Source organism: Suillus subalutaceus, assembly GCF_016647625.1.
Source record: "Suillus subalutaceus strain FC151 chromosome Unknown DFJ58scaffold_9, whole genome shotgun sequence".
Taxonomy (NCBI): Eukaryota; Fungi; Basidiomycota; class Agaricomycetes; order Boletales; family Suillaceae; genus Suillus; species Suillus subalutaceus.
In genome coordinates, this window is record NW_024540258.1 from 463,879 (window position 1) to 484,552 (window position 20,674).

The 20,674-nt window shown below is 47.8% G+C and overlaps 4 protein-coding genes across 4 annotated transcripts; 1 reads left to right on the forward strand and 3 right to left on the reverse strand.

Annotated features, from left to right (window-relative positions):
• Positions 1–1,730: 1,730 nt before the first annotated feature.
• Positions 1,731–3,199, reverse strand: DFJ58DRAFT_722764 (NAD(P)-binding protein; the record flags this gene model as incomplete). Its single annotated transcript, XM_041384921.1, has 8 exons — positions 1,731–1,835; positions 1,883–1,909; positions 1,964–2,289; positions 2,342–2,367; positions 2,418–2,621; positions 2,676–2,871; positions 2,927–3,018; positions 3,069–3,199. 8 exons carry the CDS (start codon positions 3,197–3,199, stop codon positions 1,731–1,733), a joined length of 1,107 nt encoding a protein of 368 aa, XP_041249223.1.
• A 2,151-nt stretch (positions 3,200–5,350) lies between these two features.
• On the forward strand, positions 5,351–7,978 carry DFJ58DRAFT_677740 (cytochrome P450). Its single transcript, XM_041383149.1, has 14 exons — positions 5,351–5,609; positions 5,661–5,796; positions 5,845–5,900; positions 5,952–6,084; positions 6,137–6,288; positions 6,351–6,466; positions 6,528–6,657; positions 6,717–6,730; positions 6,782–6,977; positions 7,038–7,094; positions 7,148–7,172; positions 7,231–7,368; positions 7,421–7,558; positions 7,609–7,978. The coding sequence occupies exons 1-14, from the start codon at positions 5,417–5,419 to the stop codon at positions 7,691–7,693; spliced, it is 1,569 nt and encodes a 522-aa protein (XP_041249224.1). The 5' UTR covers positions 5,351–5,416; the 3' UTR covers positions 7,694–7,978.
• A 46-nt stretch (positions 7,979–8,024) lies between these two features.
• Positions 8,025–9,525, reverse strand: DFJ58DRAFT_763519 (UPF0005-domain-containing protein). Its single transcript, XM_041388619.1, has 10 exons — positions 9,323–9,525; positions 9,194–9,266; positions 9,127–9,137; positions 9,007–9,074; positions 8,774–8,950; positions 8,668–8,722; positions 8,565–8,616; positions 8,344–8,515; positions 8,273–8,286; positions 8,025–8,214 (listed from the first exon to the last, which is right to left on the reverse strand). The coding sequence occupies exons 1-10, from the start codon at positions 9,497–9,499 to the stop codon at positions 8,171–8,173; spliced, it is 843 nt and encodes a 280-aa protein (XP_041249225.1). The 5' UTR covers positions 9,500–9,525; the 3' UTR covers positions 8,025–8,170.
• Positions 9,526–9,655: 130 nt separating this feature from the next.
• DFJ58DRAFT_763521 (uncharacterized protein) lies at positions 9,656–10,636 on the reverse strand. The gene has a single exon (XM_041388620.1). The coding sequence runs from the start codon at positions 10,290–10,292 to the stop codon at positions 9,822–9,824; it is 471 nt and encodes a 156-aa protein (XP_041249226.1). The 5' UTR covers positions 10,293–10,636; the 3' UTR covers positions 9,656–9,821.
• Between the last annotated feature and the right edge of the window lie 10,038 nt (positions 10,637–20,674).

Below are 20,674 nucleotides of genomic sequence, written 5' to 3' on the forward strand. Positions count from 1 at the left end.
TCGAAACACCTCTTGTAATAGAAACTGGAATTAGCTACGAACTGCCAATGATGCGTGTTTTACATACCACGCGAATACGTTATGTATACATAGGCCGAAATTATTGCTATGTGATTAGTGGGATGCTTACCGTATGCGACGCTCCGGAGAGATCCTTTACGTTCATGTACGTGAGTATGGACACGCTAAAACGTAGTCGCTTGAGAGCTGTGTAGTGTCAACAAGAAGTTCTGGAGGACCGTGGGTCCGGGCTACCGACCTCTAGGTACCTGGCATATTATTACGAGGATTCTGAAGAACGCCGTCATCGATCGCGCGACTCCATGCCATTCCCCGTTTCGATCCGAGGCATTTGTTGACAGTCTGAGTCGTATCACACCGGCACGCGTGAACAGCCGAAGACTGATGTCCTTTTCAGGAGTGAGGGAGGATCTGATCAATGGCGTCACGACGTGATCATTATGTTTGGGGATTATGGGTGCCGGTTGGAGCGTGCTGACTCCACAAAGAACACGGTGACGGTGGTAGAGGCATATTTGCTAGGACGTAGGAGTAGTTTCCGACAATAGAAAAGAAATTGAATCATTATAGCACCCCGGTGGACTGGTCCCTGCCACAGCATGAGGCCGATTTGGAGTTCCGAGTCCTCACTGCTCCCCACAAGCGTGGACCGTGGACCCAAAACTCAAGCGGGATCTATGTATATCACGCTGAGTCAATGGATTTAAAGATAGCCATAGCAACACCGACCGTTTGTTGGTCAGCTCGAGCTCTAACCGGAACCTCCTGGATTGGTTGCTTGCTCAGCCATTGTGCATGCATACGCAACGACACCCTTATCGATGTCAGTGCTAATCTGACACTTACGCACTCCAACTCGGTTATTGCGATTGGGCAGCTGCTTAGTTCTTCGTGCCACCACGATAGCCTATGTATATCATACAGTTATACGATACGGTGACACGTCATGATAATGATTGCCAGGCTCACTTTTGCCATAAACAGTTGAAATGTTCTCCACTGGGGCCAGTAAGTAACATTGGTCCAAATCGTTATCTGTAAGGCACGTATCGCTTTCATTGGTCTTGAATCGGTACAAGAGCGTGAAACCCACTACAGGCTTCATATCGGCTAAGGCACGGAGTCAGTCGTGCTGGAATGAATGTCCAAAGAAAGCCATGCTGAGAGTCATATTTACCTCTCATCGGTTACATCTAAAGGCACAGTCAGACAGGGTCAGAATATCGTGAAAGGGAACCATGTAAGTGAACAGCTTCGTGGACTCCGGGCGAGGTCTTACCGGTATAATTGAGCGAACAATCGGATATGGAGAATGGAAGCCGATCTGAATCGCCAACTGAGTAAATGAAGCAGTCAGATTTCAACAAGTTAACGGCTGGTAAGTAAACTCACGCATGGCAGACTCTTGCAATCGAGACCACAGTAGATGTATGTGGAGAAGGTTGAGCGAGTCATTCAGTTGCGCGACAAGTTCGAATCACCACGGAACGAAGCATATGTGTAGTTCTGATGTGACGATCCAATTTGAAATCCTTTTGCGCATCATCAGTATTGTCATAATGCAGTAATACCAGAGTCGTAGCCCAGAGGTATCAGCGGTTTGGTTCGAGTGCGGTTACGGTGCTATTCTGGGTGACAGAATCCACCGGGGTAGGTATGTGTCGCGAATGCGGACTTGCAGTTTCTGCATCGGTATGTGGAATGGTCGGCTACTTGCGGGGCACGGTGCTAGACTGCAAGGCACCGCCAGGCCGCTCGACAAATAAGACAAAAGAGCTGCCATTCACTTTCTCGTGACAGGACCTAGGCACTACCTAGCCAGTAAGTGAGTACTTACGATCCGAGACACTCGGTCATCTACTTTCGACAACACTTCGATAGTCTCCCACTGTGAATGCAATTCAAGGGATTGCATAGATTAATCTGAAGCTAAGAAACTTACCCAAAGTCTCTCTGAGAACGCTTTGCCCTCAGCACTCAATAGGTAATCACATTCCTCGACGACCTCACAACTTGACATATACTTGCCATGGAGATCCTGCGCATTTGTTGCTAGAGCTGCATAGACAAGAGTACGACTGCCCATTTCCGATGTTCTTGCGCGAAGAAGCCACTTCACGAATGCAAGAATCATACGTAAGAGACAGTACTTCTCAAGTTCCCGCTGTAAGGATGAGTGGCAAAGCCCAGGGTCAACGGCAGTGATGACCAATGGAGTGGGAGAAGGAAGCCGGGCAGTAAGTTCGCGTACGAACGCGACCTGGAGCACTATGTATCTCCATTAGTAACAGTAGAATCATTTAACCAGATCACAACGTACTCTTCGACAGGTTGTACCTGGACATCCTGTACCAACTCAATAAGGTTCTGTAGATCTGAAAATGAAAAGCACCAACCCAGACGCCCTAAATTTCTCCGCACTGATAGTTCCTAATACGTGATCCCAATTCCGTGAACCTGTCAACACGGGTTCCGCAAGATAATGTCCCAAACTTGACACCAAGACCAGTCGGGATGGATCGTCACAAGTTGCCGAATGGAGTAGATGAGGCAGAAGGAGAATGCTCAAAAGGGCCATTGAGAGATAGTTGACTTGCAGCCTTTCGTTCACGTTAGCAAATTGGAATGACACATGACACGAAATTAAAGCAGACATTACTTCCCAATCATCTTGGGTTCGAGTATAAACTGGTTTGAATGTGCCCGCGTTGGCGACGAGGATATTCAGACGTTCTGGCCCTTCTGCATTGAACCTGTCGACAAAAGAGCGGACATTGTCAAAAGAAGACAGTTCTAGCGGCCATGAATCGAGACTAGCTGGTCGAGTTCCAGCGCAGCGTTCGCGGAGAACTGAGAGCATACGCGTGACCATTTACTAGTGCACTATAAAGAACATCGCACCTACCTTTCAAAGTTTGCTCACACTTTACTTTGTCTCTACACGTCGCAATGAGCAAGCTGGGTTCTTGTTCGCGACATGGGTCGATGCCTCGAGTCCTAATCCAACGTTCGCTCCAGCTATGACGACCGTCTTCCCGTCCACCAACTCTCTTGGAAGGGGAAGGTCTCTTCCTTGTTCGCTGAAGAAGCTCCAAGGGCTCAACTTGCCCATGTCGATGGAAGAAGGTTTCCACTGAAAAGATTCCGTCCGCTGTGGTGTCAACGAGCTTCCTGGCATCCTGTCACTTTAAACGGTTGCTTTGCCAAGACACTATTCGCTACCAGCTTAATGAATCGTAACATAGTCACAGTAGATGCAGGGAAATGTGCAACATGACTCGGATATCATTAATATGATGATCCTGAAGGTTCAAGTAATAAGGTACAATATTTCGTGTCGCACTCACATTAGACTGAGGCCTCGACAAGGGAACAGCCGATGAGGGTGCTCAGGAATGGCTCGTCCTTTATTTGTCAGATAGCTTGAACTTTGAAGGAGATCAAGTCGCAGGTCGACTCGGATGTACCAGATAAGCAGTGTTTATTGTTTATGAGCGCTTGAGCTGCAACTGAAGTACAGGCACCCGAGCTCGGGCTCATTAAATTTTGTGACGATCTTCGCCAGTAGCTTAGTCAATAATATATAACATTTTAATGTAGGTTGACGTACTGAGTTCAATTGGCAATCGACCAGTCGACCAGTGACTCTGACCCCCTCAACATTTCTGAGCTGAGCCGGTGATTGTCAATGATCCAAGCTTTTCAAGTTCCATCGATACTATCTCGGTAACGCCTGGGTTCTGGAACCAATATAATAATTTAGGGCAGAACTACTACTATGTGAGAATCATCACAGCAAAGACCTCGAGTGGGTGAGTTTCGGAATTGATTGGATAGTTTTCCATGAACTGGAAAGGGCCTAAGCACCATCTTACTTCAGGGAGTCACTGACAGTTGGTTTTCGTGCTCTATTGAATTCAAACCGTATGTATGTTATCAGATAAATTATATCCCGCGAGTCTCGGATGCCCTGGAGTTCTACCACTGACCAGGTTCTGCCACCCTTGCACCTGGGTTCGGCCGTGGGCCAGCCTGGCCCGGGCACAACTACTAGTTTTGCCAGACCGGTTGGGAAAACTCTCGAGTTCTGCCAACAACACTGGTGCCGCACCAAGGCAGCGGAAAGCCAATGAGTTGCGTCAGCTCGGATCCCCGCAATCCACTACATAATTCAAAGAACTGAATTGCGAAGCTGTTCAACGGGCGAGCGTGAACCGACCTCGTACGACGTAACGTGGAAACAAATGAAATAAACTGCCTAACCGCATCATGCTCGGATCCCTCGTACACCAGACCTAATCCCGTCAAGGTTCTGAAGTTAACAGAGAGATCAATTCATACCCTTTGGTACTGCAACACAGTGGAATGATTGTGACGGTCCATCCTGTTTAGACTGTCTACAATTGATGCGTAATCGGGGCTCGTTCATACACGAAATATCCCCATTTCGATGAAGGCCCAGGTCGATTGAAAACGGTGAAGCTCCAACTTCAATCAATACATACGTCAAACTGTCCTGCCATCAACGTACTAGACCCAGCAGGAGCACCCGAATGATATGATGATCAGATACAGTCGGAGTCTACCATTTTCAACACATCGTACTAGTACTAGTGGAGTTGGGCAGGGTAATGTCTGTACTCTTCGGTGAGTACGTATTGATCATGTGCGATAAAAGCACGCTGTGACTCACTGGTCTCTGAGAAGGACCTTTTTTCAATGAATAATAGCAGGGAAACAAACCGAAGGGCCAACCATACCCTGAGTCAATTTGGCAGCCGACTACCATTACAGATCCCGCAGTACAACTATTCCATTCCAAGCAACACATATATTCGGAAAAGGACTGGTTCGAAACGTCACTGCGCTCCGAATCCACCGTTACTATAATTCACTGGAGTTTGAGAAGCCAGTACTTCCCGCATTACCTTGTCATTCTGAACCCGCATAGAACTGTAATAGCAAACAGTCAAACTGCACATGGCCGTCTTCAATGGTTCTACGGGGCTAATGGTTTGCCACCAGCACACACAGTTCTCAATCTCCACACTCGTTAACGTTCTCCCCGTACTACCAATCCTCAGTTTCGCACACATACAACTTGACGTATACGCCTTCTAGAGGCGAAGTCGGCATCACATCTTATGCTCACTAGTTTACGCACAAACATAGTTAGTGCCCAGCTTGTTATTGTATCTCTCAATTTCCGTTCATTTCGGGCATGACCACGTTTATCGTGACCATTTAAATTGTAAGTTTGCCTACCATATTCAGGAATTTCTTCTGACACTCATTGTAGCAAGTATTAACATTTTCGGCTAAATTAGTGCGGCAAAATCGGTTGCTCGAGTGTATATATACATGCTCTGGGCATTTGGCTGTTGTCATCGCAGTCATGGCCTCAACGCTTGCACTCGCTCTCCTGTCGCTCGTCTCTTTCGTGGTAGTGCGGTCCTTGCAAAAGAAGAGAGACACAAAGGGGCTTCCTTTACCCCCTGGTCCTCCACCTCTCCCTTTTGTCGGAAACGTGGTCGGAATTGACACAGATCATCCATGGTTAGCGTACTCAAAATGGGGAGCTGAGTATGGTGCGTAGAACCACCGACTTGCATATGTGGATGTGCTGAATTGCTACACAGGGGAAATCGTTTACTCTCGACTCTTCAGTCAGGATATCGTGATCATCAACTCCGAAAGAGTTGCGCATGACTTGCTCGACCGTCGTTCACAAAATTATTCCACAAGACCCTCAGGGCTTATGCGCGTTCTTGACTTGTGAGGCCCTCCCATTGTTTTATATGCTTATCGTTCAACGAGTCCTAGTTTCGGTACTGAGTTCGCTTCCATCTTTCTACCCTACTCGGACAGGTGGAGACTTCGTTAGTAATATCCCCTTCGAGCTCTCTTATCTTTATCACGGGGCTTCATAGACAGGCGAATCTTCCATCAAGCATTCCGTTTAGAAGCAGCGCCATCCTTCCGTCCGATTCAAATGCGTAATGCTCACAATTTGATGCTAAACTTACTAGCCTCTCCGGAGGCGTATGGAACTCATCTCCACACGTTAGTCATTTCCCTTCATGTATTACGTGGCTGAACCATACTTTCTACATAGCTTCAGCACGTCTGTCATCATGTCTATCGTGTATGATTATTCGACAGCGTCTCTGGATGATCCTTTTATCGCGCTTGTCGAGCGTTCACTTGAGATATCTGTAAGAGAACTCAGGCCTGAGGTCGCGGCTGTTGTATCAGAGTTCCCGATATGTGCGTATTGTTCTGCGGTGTCAACTTCGTTCAGCTGTAGTCCTGTTCTAATACACTCACAGTGGAAAAACTTCCTCCCTGGCTCCCTGGAGCGAGCTTTGTAAGGGGTGCCATACTTCAGAGAACCCTCGTTCCCTTGATTGTGGACCCGCCGTTTGAACATGTGAAAAAGAACATGGCAAGTGCCAAGTGCCTTTTGATCTGAGTATTATTTAGATCAGGCTAATGATGATCCTCAGGCCGCGGGAACGGCTGCACCGTCCATGGTGTCGGATGCATTGCGTCGTATACCAGATAAAGCAAAAGATGATGATGAGATTGCTGTTCTTGAGAAAGCAATCAAGGAAGCCAGTGCATCTGGTTATGCTGGTTCGTGATGATCACGTATGTCTTTGATGTATCTTTACTGATTCTCTCCGTGCTTCTAGCCGCCTCAGAAACTGTATGTTTAGACGTCATTTCTATTTTAGCTATCTGCTGACCAAAGTCCCAGACGACGTCCACTTTATACGTCTTCTTACTTGCGATGGTTCTATATCCTGAGGTGCAAGCACGTGCGCAAGCAGAGATTGATTCCGTCATTGGGGAAGCTCTTGAAAGATTACCCGATTGGGATGATCGCGCCTCTATGCCCTACGTCAATGCTGTTATACAAGAGACGCTGAGGTGGTTCCCTGTTGTCCCTCTGGGTGAGTCGTGCTGAATCCTCGTCAAACTCTGGTTAGCACAGTCGTTAACCGTTGATTTAGGCATTCCCCATGCCACGGTGAATGACGACGTCTATGAAGGTCAATACATTCCAAAAGGTGAGTCTATACTGGCCGAAAGCCATATCCCCGCTCTAAAATTATTTTTCAAGGGGCTACCGTAATGGTTAACACATGGTGATTCATCATATCAAGTGAACAAAGATCAAACCATAATCATTTCCTCTTATGCAAGGTTTATGGCGCGCAATCCAGAGAAATATCCTAACCCGACAAGGTTCATACCTGAGCGTCACATGTCAAAAGTCGAAGAGCCGTCAACACATGGCCGTGACGACATTTCCTTTGCTTTTGGATTTGGAAGGCGTGTTTGGTACGAAGTTCGGAGTTTTGGAGATAGTCGGTCTTGCCTCACCTTTTAGCAGTGTTGGACGATATGTTGCGGATAATTCCTTATTCGCTGCAGTTGTGAATATTCTTGCCGTTTTCCGGGTGGAACGTGCACCAGGGTGGAATATCGGGCCTGATGCTGAAGGAGTGAAATGGACGGGAGGCGTAACGACGTGAGTCATCCTCGAGGTTCCTCACAGTTTATCTGAGCCGGCCGATGCAGACACCCTGTATTCCCATGTATCTTCACCCCTCGCCATAACCACGTGAAGGAAAGGGTATCCCAGTTGATAAATGCGTCATGCTAAGAGCTGTGCGGATGATCTAGACCATGGGTCTGGGGCGAATTCATGTACAACTTGAATGCTCGTATGATTTCGTGTTGCTAATTCGAAATTAGTGGCACCACGACAGGCAATGGCTCCTTTGTAATATTGTACCGTCACCTAGGGTTTTTTGACGCAGCTGTTGTCATTGCGCATTGCGCAGCCTTTTGAATTGAACTTTGTTTGCAAGATGGGCCAGGTTCTTGGGTATATTCAAATTTCCACTTCCACCAAATGACGCGGGACCTCATTGCCACGGAATATTCGCGCAAAGGATGCAAACACGCGGCACTCAGAACCATCAGCCTAAACGTGCATGGCCCAAATTTATATCATTCTGTTGTTCAGTCGCATACGGAAACTACACAGAAACGTCCATCCGTCAATAAAAGATGTTGGCCCATAACCCACTAACTAGGGTTTAAATTACACCACCCTTGTCTTTAGAAATAAGGCAATCTACCGGTCCTGGATGTTGTTCAGGAGACGGAGGATGTTTAGGACTGTGAAAGCGATGATCAGTAAATGCAAATATCATATAGGCTCGCCGAAATGACGTACAAAGGTTGATAAAGCTAGAAAGCGAGCGTCCCGTCAGCTAAGAAAGCGTGCCTAGGTAAAGGAGGACTTACTCAAGGTACAAACTAATGGAGCCCATGATGAACTCATCAGGTGAGAGGCGCTTATTGATGATATACGTGTCGTAGACGATATAGCCGCTGAAGATAAGGCATCCACCAATAGCAAATATGATGTCCATCGTGGAGCTGAAGGGGATAAAGATGCCGACCATACCGGTCATGACTGCGGAAGAAAGTTAATTTCAGTTTTAGATATGAAATGTGACACGTACTCAAGGCAACTAGACCACCAAAGAGCCAGGGGCCGAGACCGGAGAAGTCATACTGAATAGATTATCAGAATCGAGTAGCATTAGATCAGTTCGAAGAGCATACTTTTGACTGGAAAGTGAACAGAGTCAAGCCCAAGAATACACCGAGCGTGATCAGTCTGATAAATTGCTCAGCCTCGAGTAGAATAAAGAGATCGATCGGGACATACAGTGCTTGCAGAACAATGATGTTATCAAAAAACGCAGTTACGACGCCGAGCGTGAATGCTTCCATTACCGTGAAGGTGGACAGCAGTACCAGGTTAAGGGGATGGCTATGACGCTTCCAGTACAGCAATCCAAGGTTGACTAGGGTACCGAAAAGGGGGACATAGAATGACCAGGTGCTGAGAAGCATCATGAGCAAACCAGCTGTGCGTCATTTCGAAGCATGAGGACACACTGTGTTGTAACCCAAGCTATAGCCTCAAATGACTGGGAGATTCCACCGGCGACAACACAAGTGGCGAGCTGGAGATGAACGTAAGTATATGCTCGGAAACCAATGCGAATCATCCCGTACAATCTGGCAGACTGCGGCAGGTAGCTTGATGAGTAAAATCTACAGTAGAAGAGATACATGCACGCACATAGAATAGTGTAAACCTTGCGAACAAATGCGCTTCGAACTTCCGGAGAACTCTCGGAGACGGTAACGCCGTACTGCCAAAAGAAGTGTCAGAAGAGTCATATAACATATAGTTTCTCGGAAGAGATACCTTGAAGTCGTCAGGAAGGTCGCCTTGTTGGGGTTGATCATAGATCCCACCCCCCGGGGACCTGGAGCGACCGAGTAACGGCGAATTTGCATTGTCCTCAGGAATACGGACAGACTTGCTAGACGAGCCCGACGGTAGGTACGATGGTGGTGGAACTGGGTATTGGCTTGAGCTCATTGTGGCAAGAGATAATGGTGTGAAGTAACCACTGCGGCAGAGGCCGATGAACTCAAGTAATATGAGTCCAAACCTTGCTGAATAATAAGATGTGGCTGTGCATGTCATTGCTTGCTCCATTTGCCAAGCTGCGTTCATTCACTGGTGGCAGTAGTCATGCTCGTGGCGGATGGCAGACAATTTGGTCATTCAATATTCAATAGTGGTCCGGCTATACGATGCAATGACATTCGATGATACAGCCCAATGATACATTTCACCAGATTCATCGAATTTCCCTCCTGTGCTTCCGACCTCTCACTGAAGCATCCTTCGAAACGTGTCAGGCGTGGGCAGCTTGAGGGGGTCCCGCGTCATCAGAGATTCTCGCGGGACCAGGAGCGGCTGCGGGCGTGCTTGTCGGGCTGGGATCAGGTTCAGCTTGAGAGTGTGCAACAGCCTCCCCTGCAGGAGCACTTCCGGAACCGTAGTCTGCGTTCTTGATCATCCGCTCCCTAAGCTCTCCTCTTCCGGTCTTCTTCTCCCTTCTAACGATCGGCGCCTTTTTCTCCTCACGCGGCTCAGCTAGATGAACGGACCCTGGCGCAGCATGATTTAGAACCATCCGTTGTTCACCCTCGCCAACCTTCTTTCCTTGGTAAAGGCTGTTGTGTTGGTGGGAAGGATGTGATACGTGCGGGATGCCTGCGGCATCTGGGAAAGCACTGCGTACCGCGAGGTTGGAGCTAGGCATAGCATGGACGATGTGGATGGTGGCCGTGGCGAGGGTGGTGACAAGAATGAATGCACGCATGGTTTGATGAAAACGAAGGTGAGATAGATTATAATAGTGGAGCTCGTAGGTTACCGTCAAAGACAAGATTGGGGCGGGTAGAAAGGTTTGGGCTGTCCGAATTTTATGTCTCCAGCCGGGAGGCTGACAAGCGTCGGTATCAGCTTAGGCTTGTGAGGCTGACATTTCTATTCGTCGAGCAGTGGTCAGCCGCACCCCGTGCATATTCTTACTCATATGATCTAACTCAGTGTAGAAGTCAGAAATAAGTTCATGATGACCTAGTACTGTGGACAGACCACCAACTTGAAATGACGGGGGTTCATACAAACCCGTGGACTCCCAGCAGTAAGCTGCAGTACAAGTAGCTTCCGAGGCTAACGGAATTCCAGATATCATGCCCTTTTCGGATGGTGACATGCATCTCGGATCAGTCACAAGTTCTGCGTTTTCAGCAGTGCAGATGAAAACGCAGAGCTTTTAACTGACTCCTGACCTGTCGTGAAATGGCAGCGTCCCTCTACTCTGTCAACACTATAATATCACATGGACCAATGTGCTGACCGCACTAGAACGTCGGAGGATGAAAACATTGGATTACCGAGGGTGAAAGTCTGAAGACAGTACCCGGAAAACGAGGATATCACTGGTGTTTGTCACGAATAAACACAACGCCAGTGCGTGGGAAAAGCACTCATCTGCACAGCGCATCTAACAAGTGAAATCACTGGGATGCAAAAGGCTGCACCATGTGGGTATGTGGTGTTGTGCACCTGCCCGGTGTCCAGCTGGTGGTTCGCTCTAACTGTGGGACATGGAGAGTGGCGCCCGGATCAGCAACAGCTGGCGGAATGAGAGAGATAAAATGTTATAACCTGCGTAGACAGCGGAAAATTCGTCACAGGCAATGCATCTACGAGATGTTCACTCTCGCAGCAAGTGCCACGAATGCGAGGCACTCGGCTCGGGGCAAGGATGAATTTCGGAACTAAGATAGAATCATCTACTTCAAAAATCTAGAACACACCTTGGCACGCCTCTCACAACAATATGCTTATTGGCCGCTTCAGACTACAATGACATTGATTATCAAGCGTTGGAGCTCGGAGTACCATGCCACATTGCCTTGCAAAAACATGTGTCATCAAGTTTCAAAAATAGACATAGAAAATGTATGAACCACGGAGATGAAGCGCAGTAATCTGTTTGTTGCATGTTCGTCGCAACTGTCAGTCAAGATATCAAATAAAGTACAAGAACCCGCGGATAGCGCTAGTTGTGGGACCTGAGCGCTTCATCTGCAAATTACCCAATGAAACAAATACCATGGGAATGCGAAGATAACACCTTCCTCAACCGTACATCATTCGTGAGAGCAGAACATCTGCGTTAAGTAATGGGTGCTTCATCCAGGAAAAGGACAAGCCAGACGTTGAGCAATGACTACATAGACCTGTAACCATTCGCCTTCCAACCACCCTTTATTTGAAGTGGGGAGGGGACATCGTATCTTTACCCTTCACCAAAATAAGGCCGCTGGTGACGAGACGAGACTAACCAGCGATTTGTATACCAAAGTCATCCTGTTGGTTGAGATCAAAGACCTGTGAGTAGACTTTGTCGTTAGTGATGCTTCACATGCCTCTATTGACCAAAAAGAATATAGTCACCCACAATCTTTCTCCTTGCAAGAAATCTGGTTCAGATTCAAAGGTTGCTCTCGCATCACATACACACTGCATGATCTGAATCAGTTAAGAGTAGAATGGCTGATCCCGTTTCAACTTCCATGTCTGGGCCGCGCATTCAGCGTTACTACGCTGAATCGCCGAAGATTCAGGAGGCTGAGGTATTGCCCTGCCGGATAATAGTTCTCCACAATCACCCCAGTGTAAACAATGTTGTGCACATCCCTGGCGGACTGTGCATCATAACTGGCTCAAATGATGGCTTGATCCGACAATGGAACCTAGAGAACGGCACAGAGATAGGCGACAGGTGGAAAGTTGAAGGTCACTACATGTCAGTGACAAGCATAGCATTGTCCCCAAACGGTATTACTCTTGCAAGCGGGTATGGAGATGGGACAGTGAGGTTGTTGGACATTGGAACATGGAAGGTCATCGTCAAATGGACAGGTCACACTGACAAAGTAAAGTCGATGTGCTGGAGTCCAGATCACGGTGAACGAGTGGTAAGCGGATCCGACAATGGGACAGCATGAGTGTGGTATGGCCAGAGCGGAGAACCCGTACTGGGTCTCAATCCAATGATCAATGCGGAATATAAAACTGTATGTGCAGTGGCATATTCACCCAATGGGACGAAGATTGCGGCGGGCAGAGCAAAGAAGAACACATTAAAAATTTGGGATGCCAGGACGGGCAAGCTGCTCTCCATGGTCGAGTTCCAGGAAGAGCGTTCTTTTATAATTATTGATGATGAAGATTCTCAATATGGTTGTATCGGTCAACCAGTTTTCACCTTGGTTTGGGCATTGGATGGAAACTTTCCATCAAATGCCCAAACCAAGAAAGAAGCTTATTTGCGGATTCCAATGTGGCTGGATCAGGATATTTGACACCGCCACATGGCAGGAGATTGCCATCATCAATTTGGATCAACACCATGTCAGACACAGTCGCTTTATTTCGGAACGACCGCCTCTTAGCGAGTGCAACATGGTCAGACATGCGCTTATGGAATCTCGACACCAACCTACCAGTTGGTCCACCTCTCATGCACAATAATGTTCTGGACTGCTTAGCCTTTTCTGATGATGGAAAGCTAGTCGTAGGTGCTGACAAAGATGTGTCCATCTGGGACACTCATGCCATTGTAAAAGAAGCTGGTTCAGAAGACCTCATGACCATTCCAGATGTGAGTGAAAATATACCACTCACTCCATCTTACTGACGATGAACTCCAGAAGGTGTGCAATGTGGACATCGGATGGAAAGAAGCTCATATCTGGATCACTAGGTGGTTTTATTCGGATATTAGACACTGTCACATGGCAGGAAACCACCAGGATGCAAACTGAGAACCGGGGCAATGTCTACCACGTCACTTTATTTCAGAACGACCGCCTCCTAGTGTGTGCACACCATGCAACACAGGGATTTAGGGTGTACTTATGGAATCTCGACACCAACCGCACAGTTGGTCCGCCTCTCCTGCACAGCGCCTCTGTGACCAACTTGGCCCTTTCTGATGATGGAAAGCTATTGGTTGTAGGTGCTGGCTTGAAGGCGTACATCTGGGACACCTATGCTGTCGTAAAAGAAGCTGGTCTAGAAGACCTCTTGTCCATTCCTAATGAGAGTGTAAACTTAATATATCACCCCTCTCCACCTTGCTAACACATGACCAACTCAAAAAGAAGGTCTGCATTATTTCAAGGATTCAGGATCCCCTGGAATACTGACAATAACTTTATCCAACTCAGTCATTGTTGGATGTGTGTGACATCTACTGTTTAGCTAATCGCTCGAAGTAGCCGGCACAAGGTGAGAACATGTTCACAAGAGAATGACGGTGTTAAAGTCTGGTATTCTGGGTTGTAAAAACACTACCCTAGGTATATGACTATCACCCATATTTAACTGATTCTAAACGTAGTGATAACAAAGGGGTTGGGTAAAGTAGGGATAAAACAGTTGGCTGATAACGAATGTGTGTGCCTGACATTGGGCGGTTGGACGCAGCGACTGTCAGAGATAAGGGGAATGGTAATGAGAGTGAACTTGACACAGTAAGCCGGGATGACGAAGTAAATAGAAAAGAAACTGGGAGCTATGGCCGACAAGCGTGGCCATTACATCTCCCCATCCAGAGAGAGCTCGCTCTCTTGTCTTTTGACCTCCCCTCATCCAGTGGTGTTCATCGCCTTGGTAGTGGAGGAGCCGGTGGCTGTGACTCCAGACGTAGAACTGGGTAAGTCCTTCTTTGCTCCCCCTAACCCCCTTTTATACATCTTTACCTGCTGCTTTTCCAAAGTTCTTCCTTCCTGTTCAGTAGCCTCCTCTCCTTGATTTTGTTGCACTGGTAGGCAGCTGTTGTCTTACTACTTAAGGGTCTTATGTACAACACGTGTATAGTGACAACACAACTATACAGGATAAGAATTCTTGCCAGTCCTTAAGTACACGGTCTATGACTTTTCTAGTTTTTGTGGTAGATAACGTGTGAGTTCTTGGGAGGGTTTACTGACGTGTCCTCTTCTTGTTGTTCCCTGGTGGAATACTCGATAGATTCCCTAATGTTCTGATAGTAAGATCTGTTTCAATCTCGTAGGTCATGTCTCAACCTATGAAAGTCTGTCTCAACTTTGTTGTGTTCTCGTGTCTCCCTTCCTGAAAAAGAGAGAGTCTGTCTTAAAATACGTGAAGCCTAGTTAGAAAGCTGTTCTGGTGTTGTATACTCAACCCCTGTAAGGTAGTACACAACAAGTAATGAAGTCTGTCTTAAATACGTAAAGCCTAGTACAAAAGCTGTTCTGGTGTTGTATACTCAGCCCCTGAAAGGTAGCACACAACAAGTAGTTTATAAATAGATTGTTATATAAGCGACCCCTGTAAGGTAGTATACAACTAATCTCTGATACGATGTTTATCTTACTTCAAGGCACTCATGGCCTGCACTTTAAGTCTTATGGACTCTCACGGTTTGAGAGAAGAGTGAAAAGTGGGAAGTTATTATTACTCAGTGTAGAATGGGCTCCTTGTATACCTTTTTGGGAGGCCATTTTACTAAGCATGACTCATCACAGCATTAGTAAGTCACCGGCTTACTAACCATGCCATTTGGCAGTGCTGAATCAGCTGCTTACAAAGTAGTTTACAAATAAAGTTCATAATATTACAAAGCATGATGAATCATGACGAAGCATGATGAAGCATGACCAATCATGACAAATCCTTACAAATCAGATTATTGCCTATCACATGACATGCTTACAAACACATCTGGTGGCTCACTGAAGGATTCTGTGGCTGAATGAGCCTGAAACAAATAGAAACAAATGGAAACAAATGGAAGCCACATGACAAATCATGCAGGATCCTTACCAAGCAGAATATTGCCTATCACATGACATGCTTACTAACACATCTTGGTGGCTCACTGGTGGCTGAATAAACCACACAAAAGAAATGAAAAGGAAAGGAGAAAGGTGAAAACTATCATACTGGAAATATAAATACAAGTAAATCTGTCAAAATGGAAGCAATCATAATAATACAATGAGGTACACCTTAGTGTACTCTCTGTGGCTACTTCCTGTCTATCAATGTCATGGTATGAGTTCCATACCATGCATGACACCGTCAGGGCTGTGTGCCATACCATACGGTTGACCTGGTCCATGCGCCTAGCTGACACAGTGATGTCTTCATTCTCCTCGTCCAAGAGGTCACTCATCTTGATAGACACGCCCTCACACTTCACGAAGCCTTTGTCATCGATGAAGGAGGCAGTCTAAGTGAGCCCTTCATGGTTATAGGCGCGGGCAAAGTACTTGTACCCAAGCGGGCAGGTAGGGTGTGGAGAAGGTGCTTTGTTGTGAAGGGCGTGGGAGTGGATGATGAATGCCTTGAGCTGGTCACAGGTGACAAGTTGGGTTTCGTCGATGTCATCCGGGTTGGTGATGATGAAGTCGCGGCCGCATTTGGCGAAGTTAACAAGGGGGATGTGGGGCATGATGGAGTATAGGGGAACGTGGGATGGTGAAGATGGTGGGGATTCAGGAGATGAGGGCTGTGGAGGAACAGGATGGGCTTTTAAGCTGTTGGTTCCCCTGAATGACACCGATGCTAAGGGTGAGGTCGGGGCATTGTCAAGGGGCATTCCTGTCCCTGCTGTCAGTTGGGATATTGAAGACAGACCGAGTAGCTCCAGGTACTCCAACAACGCGCTTAGGTGCAATATTTGATCGAAGGGCAGCCAGGTCACGTCTCTGGCTCGCCATTTCACCTTGAAGGTGGTGTCAGTTCGGGATCCCTTGTGTGAAAGGATTTGATCCACGGCCCACTCCTTTTCCTGCTCCCCGAAGTCTCCAATCTGACTTTCCAGTTGGCCCAGAAACAAGCGATCGTCATTGGGGATGTGAATCCGTAGAAGGGATGAGTGGAAGACTGGGTGGACACCCCTTTGCTTCAGGCGGTCGGGTAGGTCAACACAGAATGAGTTGTTGCCATAGTCTTTAACTAACTTGTATGGGCCGACGTATTTTGGTAGGAGCTTACAGGCCAATCCCTTAGGGAATGACATGTTCTTGGTGGAGACATAGGCCAGGTCACCCTCCCTGAAAGGGCAGGGTTGCCGTTTGGTGTTGGCGTTGTGAGTCTGCTTGACGCATGCTTCAAGCATCGAGTCATGAGCGCTAATCTGCGCGTCCTTCATCTTCTGTAGGTAGATGTGGACTCCGGGGTACTCGTCCTGCTGAGGGTTGTTCCACACCATAGTGCAGGACATCCGTCCATTGTTGATTAAGAACGGGGAGATAGAGGTTGATTCGGATTGTGCCAGGTTGATGGCAAATTCTATTGCCGGTAGGCGCGAGACCCAGTCCTTCTGGTTTGCTAGAATACAGGACCATAGCATCTGTACCACCGTTCGGTTAGCTCATTCTGTGGTGCCATCAGACTCTGGGTGATATGCACTGGACATGCATTGCTTGACGCCCAGCAGTCGGTTAAAGTGAGTCCAAAAAATGCTGGTGAACAGCACATCACGGTCACTTACAATTGAGTGAGGTAAGCCGTGGTGCTTGTACACTTCCGCAAACATGAGCTCAGCGATGTCCTTAGCATTGTAGTTTACTCGGCTCAGGATGAGGTGAACCATTGACGTAAATCGGTCAATGATGACCATTATGGAGTCGTATTCACCGTCCCGGTTCTTTGATAAGGGCAAGGGCCCCGCAAAGTCCATTCTGATGGACTCCCAAGGTCGTGAAGGTACGGTGAGTGGATGCAGCAAACCATATGGTTTCTGGTTTGAACGTTTGTTCCATTTGCAGGTGTTGTACATGTTGCAGTACGTGGTGACATCACTGACCATGCTTTTCCACCAGATGTGGTCTCTAAGGTATGTCAGCGTCTTTGAGGCTCCCAGGTGCGCCAAAAGCGAGTGCGCCTGGGAGATTATTACCTCTCGCATGGCTTGTCCTTTAATCTTAACATCTGGCACACACAGTAGGGTTTTGTTGTGTAGTTGAAGGCGGACCAGGCCATGGGCCACCTCAAAGTTTTGGTACTCTCACAGTGAGTCTAGGATTCGTTTGAAGAATGGGTCATGGTGATACTGATTCTTGAGTCCCTTAATCAGGTTGTCCTCATCAGGGTACATTATGGGGGGTTGAGTGGGTTGCTTAGGTCCTGGCTCTGAATCCTCTCCTGGATCCTCCAAGGATGGTGAGTTCCCTGCCCCCATGTCTTGGTTGTCATTGACAGGTTTTACAGGCTTAGGCATCTTGCCTGTATCCTCCCCCTCCTTTCGTTCCTCTGGGCCTTTAGGCCCATGAAGGACAAAATGGGGTGCCACCCTTCTGGCAAACTCCCTGGCCATTTCAGGATGACCAGTTTCCGCTGGGGCGACTGTTGTTAGAGAACGGCCACTTGCAGGAGCCGCCAATCCGATTGATTTCGACCTGCCAGGAGCCATCAATCCGATCAATTTCACCCGTGGGGTCACCCTTTGAGGGCGCGAAGCAGGTGAGTCACCAGCTGGTGCCTTGGTCGTGGCTGACACCTTACTGGTAGCCAGACATGCGCTCCGTCGTGAGCTCAAGGCTAGGGCCTCCGGGCCCACTAGCATGGGCATTGTGATCAGCTTGGACATCTGCTCCCGGGGTCTCTTGAAGCCCGAGTCGTCAAACTCGGTGAACTCACTCATGGCACGCACCGTACTGGGTGTGTCATAGGAGTAAAGTCATGACAGGGTGTCCAGCAGCACATTCTCCTCGCCAGGTAGGTACTGGACCCGGAAGTCAAACTCACCGAGCTTCTCCATCCAGCAAGCCTGTCGCCCAGTGAGGTCCTTTTGGTTGAGCAGGTGGATCAGACCCTTGTGATCTGTCAGCCAGGTAAACTTAGCACCCTGCAGGATATCCTGGTGGCGAAGCATGCCCTCCACACCAGCCAACATTTCTTGCTCATGCACTACATAGTTCTGTTGTGCTGGGTTAAGCTTAGCGCTGTAAAGCACCGCCACCTTTGCAGACTTCCAATATGCCCCCTGTGCCACAACCGCTGCAATCCCCCTGCCACTTGCATCAGTCATCAGCCAGATGGGAGGCGTGCCATCGCTGTAGTCCAGAGGTACACGGTGATGACCCTTGCAATTGGCCACATAGTGTTTCACCTCCTCGAAGGCACACTGTTGGGTGAATTCCCAATGGAAAGGTACAGTGTCGCCTGTTATCTCTGATAGAACGCCCATTGGCACCCTGACATTGTAGATATCGTCGGCCAGGAAGCTGACCACCCCCAGGAAACTTCTAAGGGCATCCCGGTTGGCTGGGGTCTTCCAGTTGATGATGCTGTCAACCTTGTCAGGATCCATCCGGATGCTCTCCTTATCTATCACCTGACCCAAGATCTTCAAGTGGGTGCATAGGAACTGCAGCTTTCCCTCACTTAGGTAAAGTTTCTCCCTTTGTAGTATCTTAGACTCCGTTTGGGAACTCGAATCTGGCTAAGTTTCGACGAGATTTTGAACTTCAAATTTACTTAAGTAAGCTTGCCGGATTGCCGTTCAATGTGACTGATTACATGTCACACCTTGATATCATATATGGTTATGCCCCCAACCCAACACTTTCGTTATTGCGACCATCTTCACAGCCAAATGACTCTAATGACAAAGAAGAACTCAAAAAAATGACAGGATGCCACCTTGACGGAACCGAAAGATCGTTGCGTTTGGTCGCAGAGCAACGAGACGGCATTGATAAACTATGTCATCGCCAACAAATCCAAAGGGGGAGATGGCCTCAATTTTGATAAGACGTTCTGGAATGATACTGCTGTGGAGATGGTGAAACAGCCTGTAATGCAAGGTGAGTCCTGCCACAGATATCACGCCATATTCATCTGACTTCTGCCTTATTCTAAGGTGCTGCAAAGACTGCAGAGGCATGTCAAACAAAATGGTCACGAGTACGTACTTATTTCTACTGAGTGGCTGCTGGCGGTACTGATCTCTACTTTTCAGATTCGCAAGTTGTATCAAGTCATCTACAAGATAGTGCACGCCTCTGGAATCTCATACAGTCCAGAGCTTGGCGCAAATATCGGATGTGAATCAGAGACGATCTGGGCAGACTACACTAGGGTATGTTTTTTTAATCATTTCCTGTCATGCCATGTGCTAACTACATACATAGCACAACCCCCAAGCAAAGCCTTACAAGACGAAGGGCTGGCCTCATTATGAGGCGCTACATGGTATCATGTCAGCGCAACCAAGCACCTGGGTTGGTTTCCACGCGGGCATTGACAACACCAACAACGCATTAACACCCAGCATAAGTGCCACTCCTGGGCCATCCAGTGCCAGTGACATCATGATGGCGTCACTGGAGGACGCACTTGACCGTGTGGAATTCAACGCTCATCTTACTACTGACAACAATAACAACACTATGCACGCTGAGCCAGGGACATCCGGTCCTCCCATCGCACCCTTCATTCCCATCTCAATTCCCCCCACAGCTTCTACTCCTGTCACGCCCATCACGCCCATCACCCCAACCAGTTTCAATGTCATGCAAAGTCGCCCTGCTCCCTCCACTCCCACATCTTTGACAGCTGTGAAACACAAAGCTGAAGGGGACAACAGTTCGCGTCATGAGTCCCGTCCACCGCAATCCTCCAAAGGGAAGTCGTTGTCAAAGTTGCAGCATCTATCAATGCCGTCAGCATTGGAAGGCTTGGGAGGAAATATGGCTGATAGTATCACTAATGCAACGACAGCATTTCAGGAGACGGTCTCCAGTCATTTTGTTGAGCCTGTCCCCCTCCGCAAACAAAAAGCCATTCTACAGGTACAGGACGAAGAAGATCTCGACGCGCATGAAATTGTCACTATGATTAATTTGTTTCAAGCTGATGTTTGTGTTGCTGATTTGTATCTCAACATTAAATGTGATATCATATGCAAAGTCTTTCTTGCGCAGTATTTAGAGGACTATAGGAAGGCGAAGGAGCTCTTACTATGCTACAATTTGTTGTAGTACTAAATACATCATGTTATCATTCTGGTGCTAACCATGCTTCTTCCTCCGCATCCAACCAGAATGGCATTTCTTCCTCTGCCACGAACGACTCATCTTATGAAAAATTTGTAGCACGTCTCCCGACTCCGCATCCAACCAGAATGGTGTTTCTTCCTCTGCCACG

Bases quoted from the DNA above. Each gene is read 5' to 3' on its own strand.
- DFJ58DRAFT_677740 (XM_041383149.1), top strand. From the start codon at position 5,417: ATGGCCTCAACGCTTGCACTCGCTCTCCTGTCGCTCGTCTCTTTCGTG. The intron at 6,289-6,350 runs GTGCGTATTGTT...ATACACTCACAG, and splicing joins TGTATCAGAGTTCCCGATAT to TGGAAAAACTTCCTCCCTGG. The intron at 6,467-6,527 runs GCAAGTGCCAAG...GATGATCCTCAG, and splicing joins AACATGTGAAAAAGAACATG to GCCGCGGGAACGGCTGCACC.
- DFJ58DRAFT_763519 (XM_041388619.1), bottom strand. From the start codon at position 9,499: ATGAGCTCAAGCCAATACCCAGTTCCACCACCATCGTACCTACCGTCG. The intron at 9,267-9,322 runs GTATCTCTTCCG...TTCTTTTGGCAG, and splicing joins ACCTTCCTGACGACTTCAAG to TACGGCGTTACCGTCTCCGA. The intron at 8,951-9,006 runs GTGTGTCCTCAT...GATGCTTCTCAG, and splicing joins ATAGCTTGGGTTACAACACA to CACCTGGTCATTCTATGTCC.
- DFJ58DRAFT_763521 (XM_041388620.1), bottom strand. From the start codon at position 10,292: ATGCGTGCATTCATTCTTGTCACCACCCTCGCCACGGCCACCATCCAC.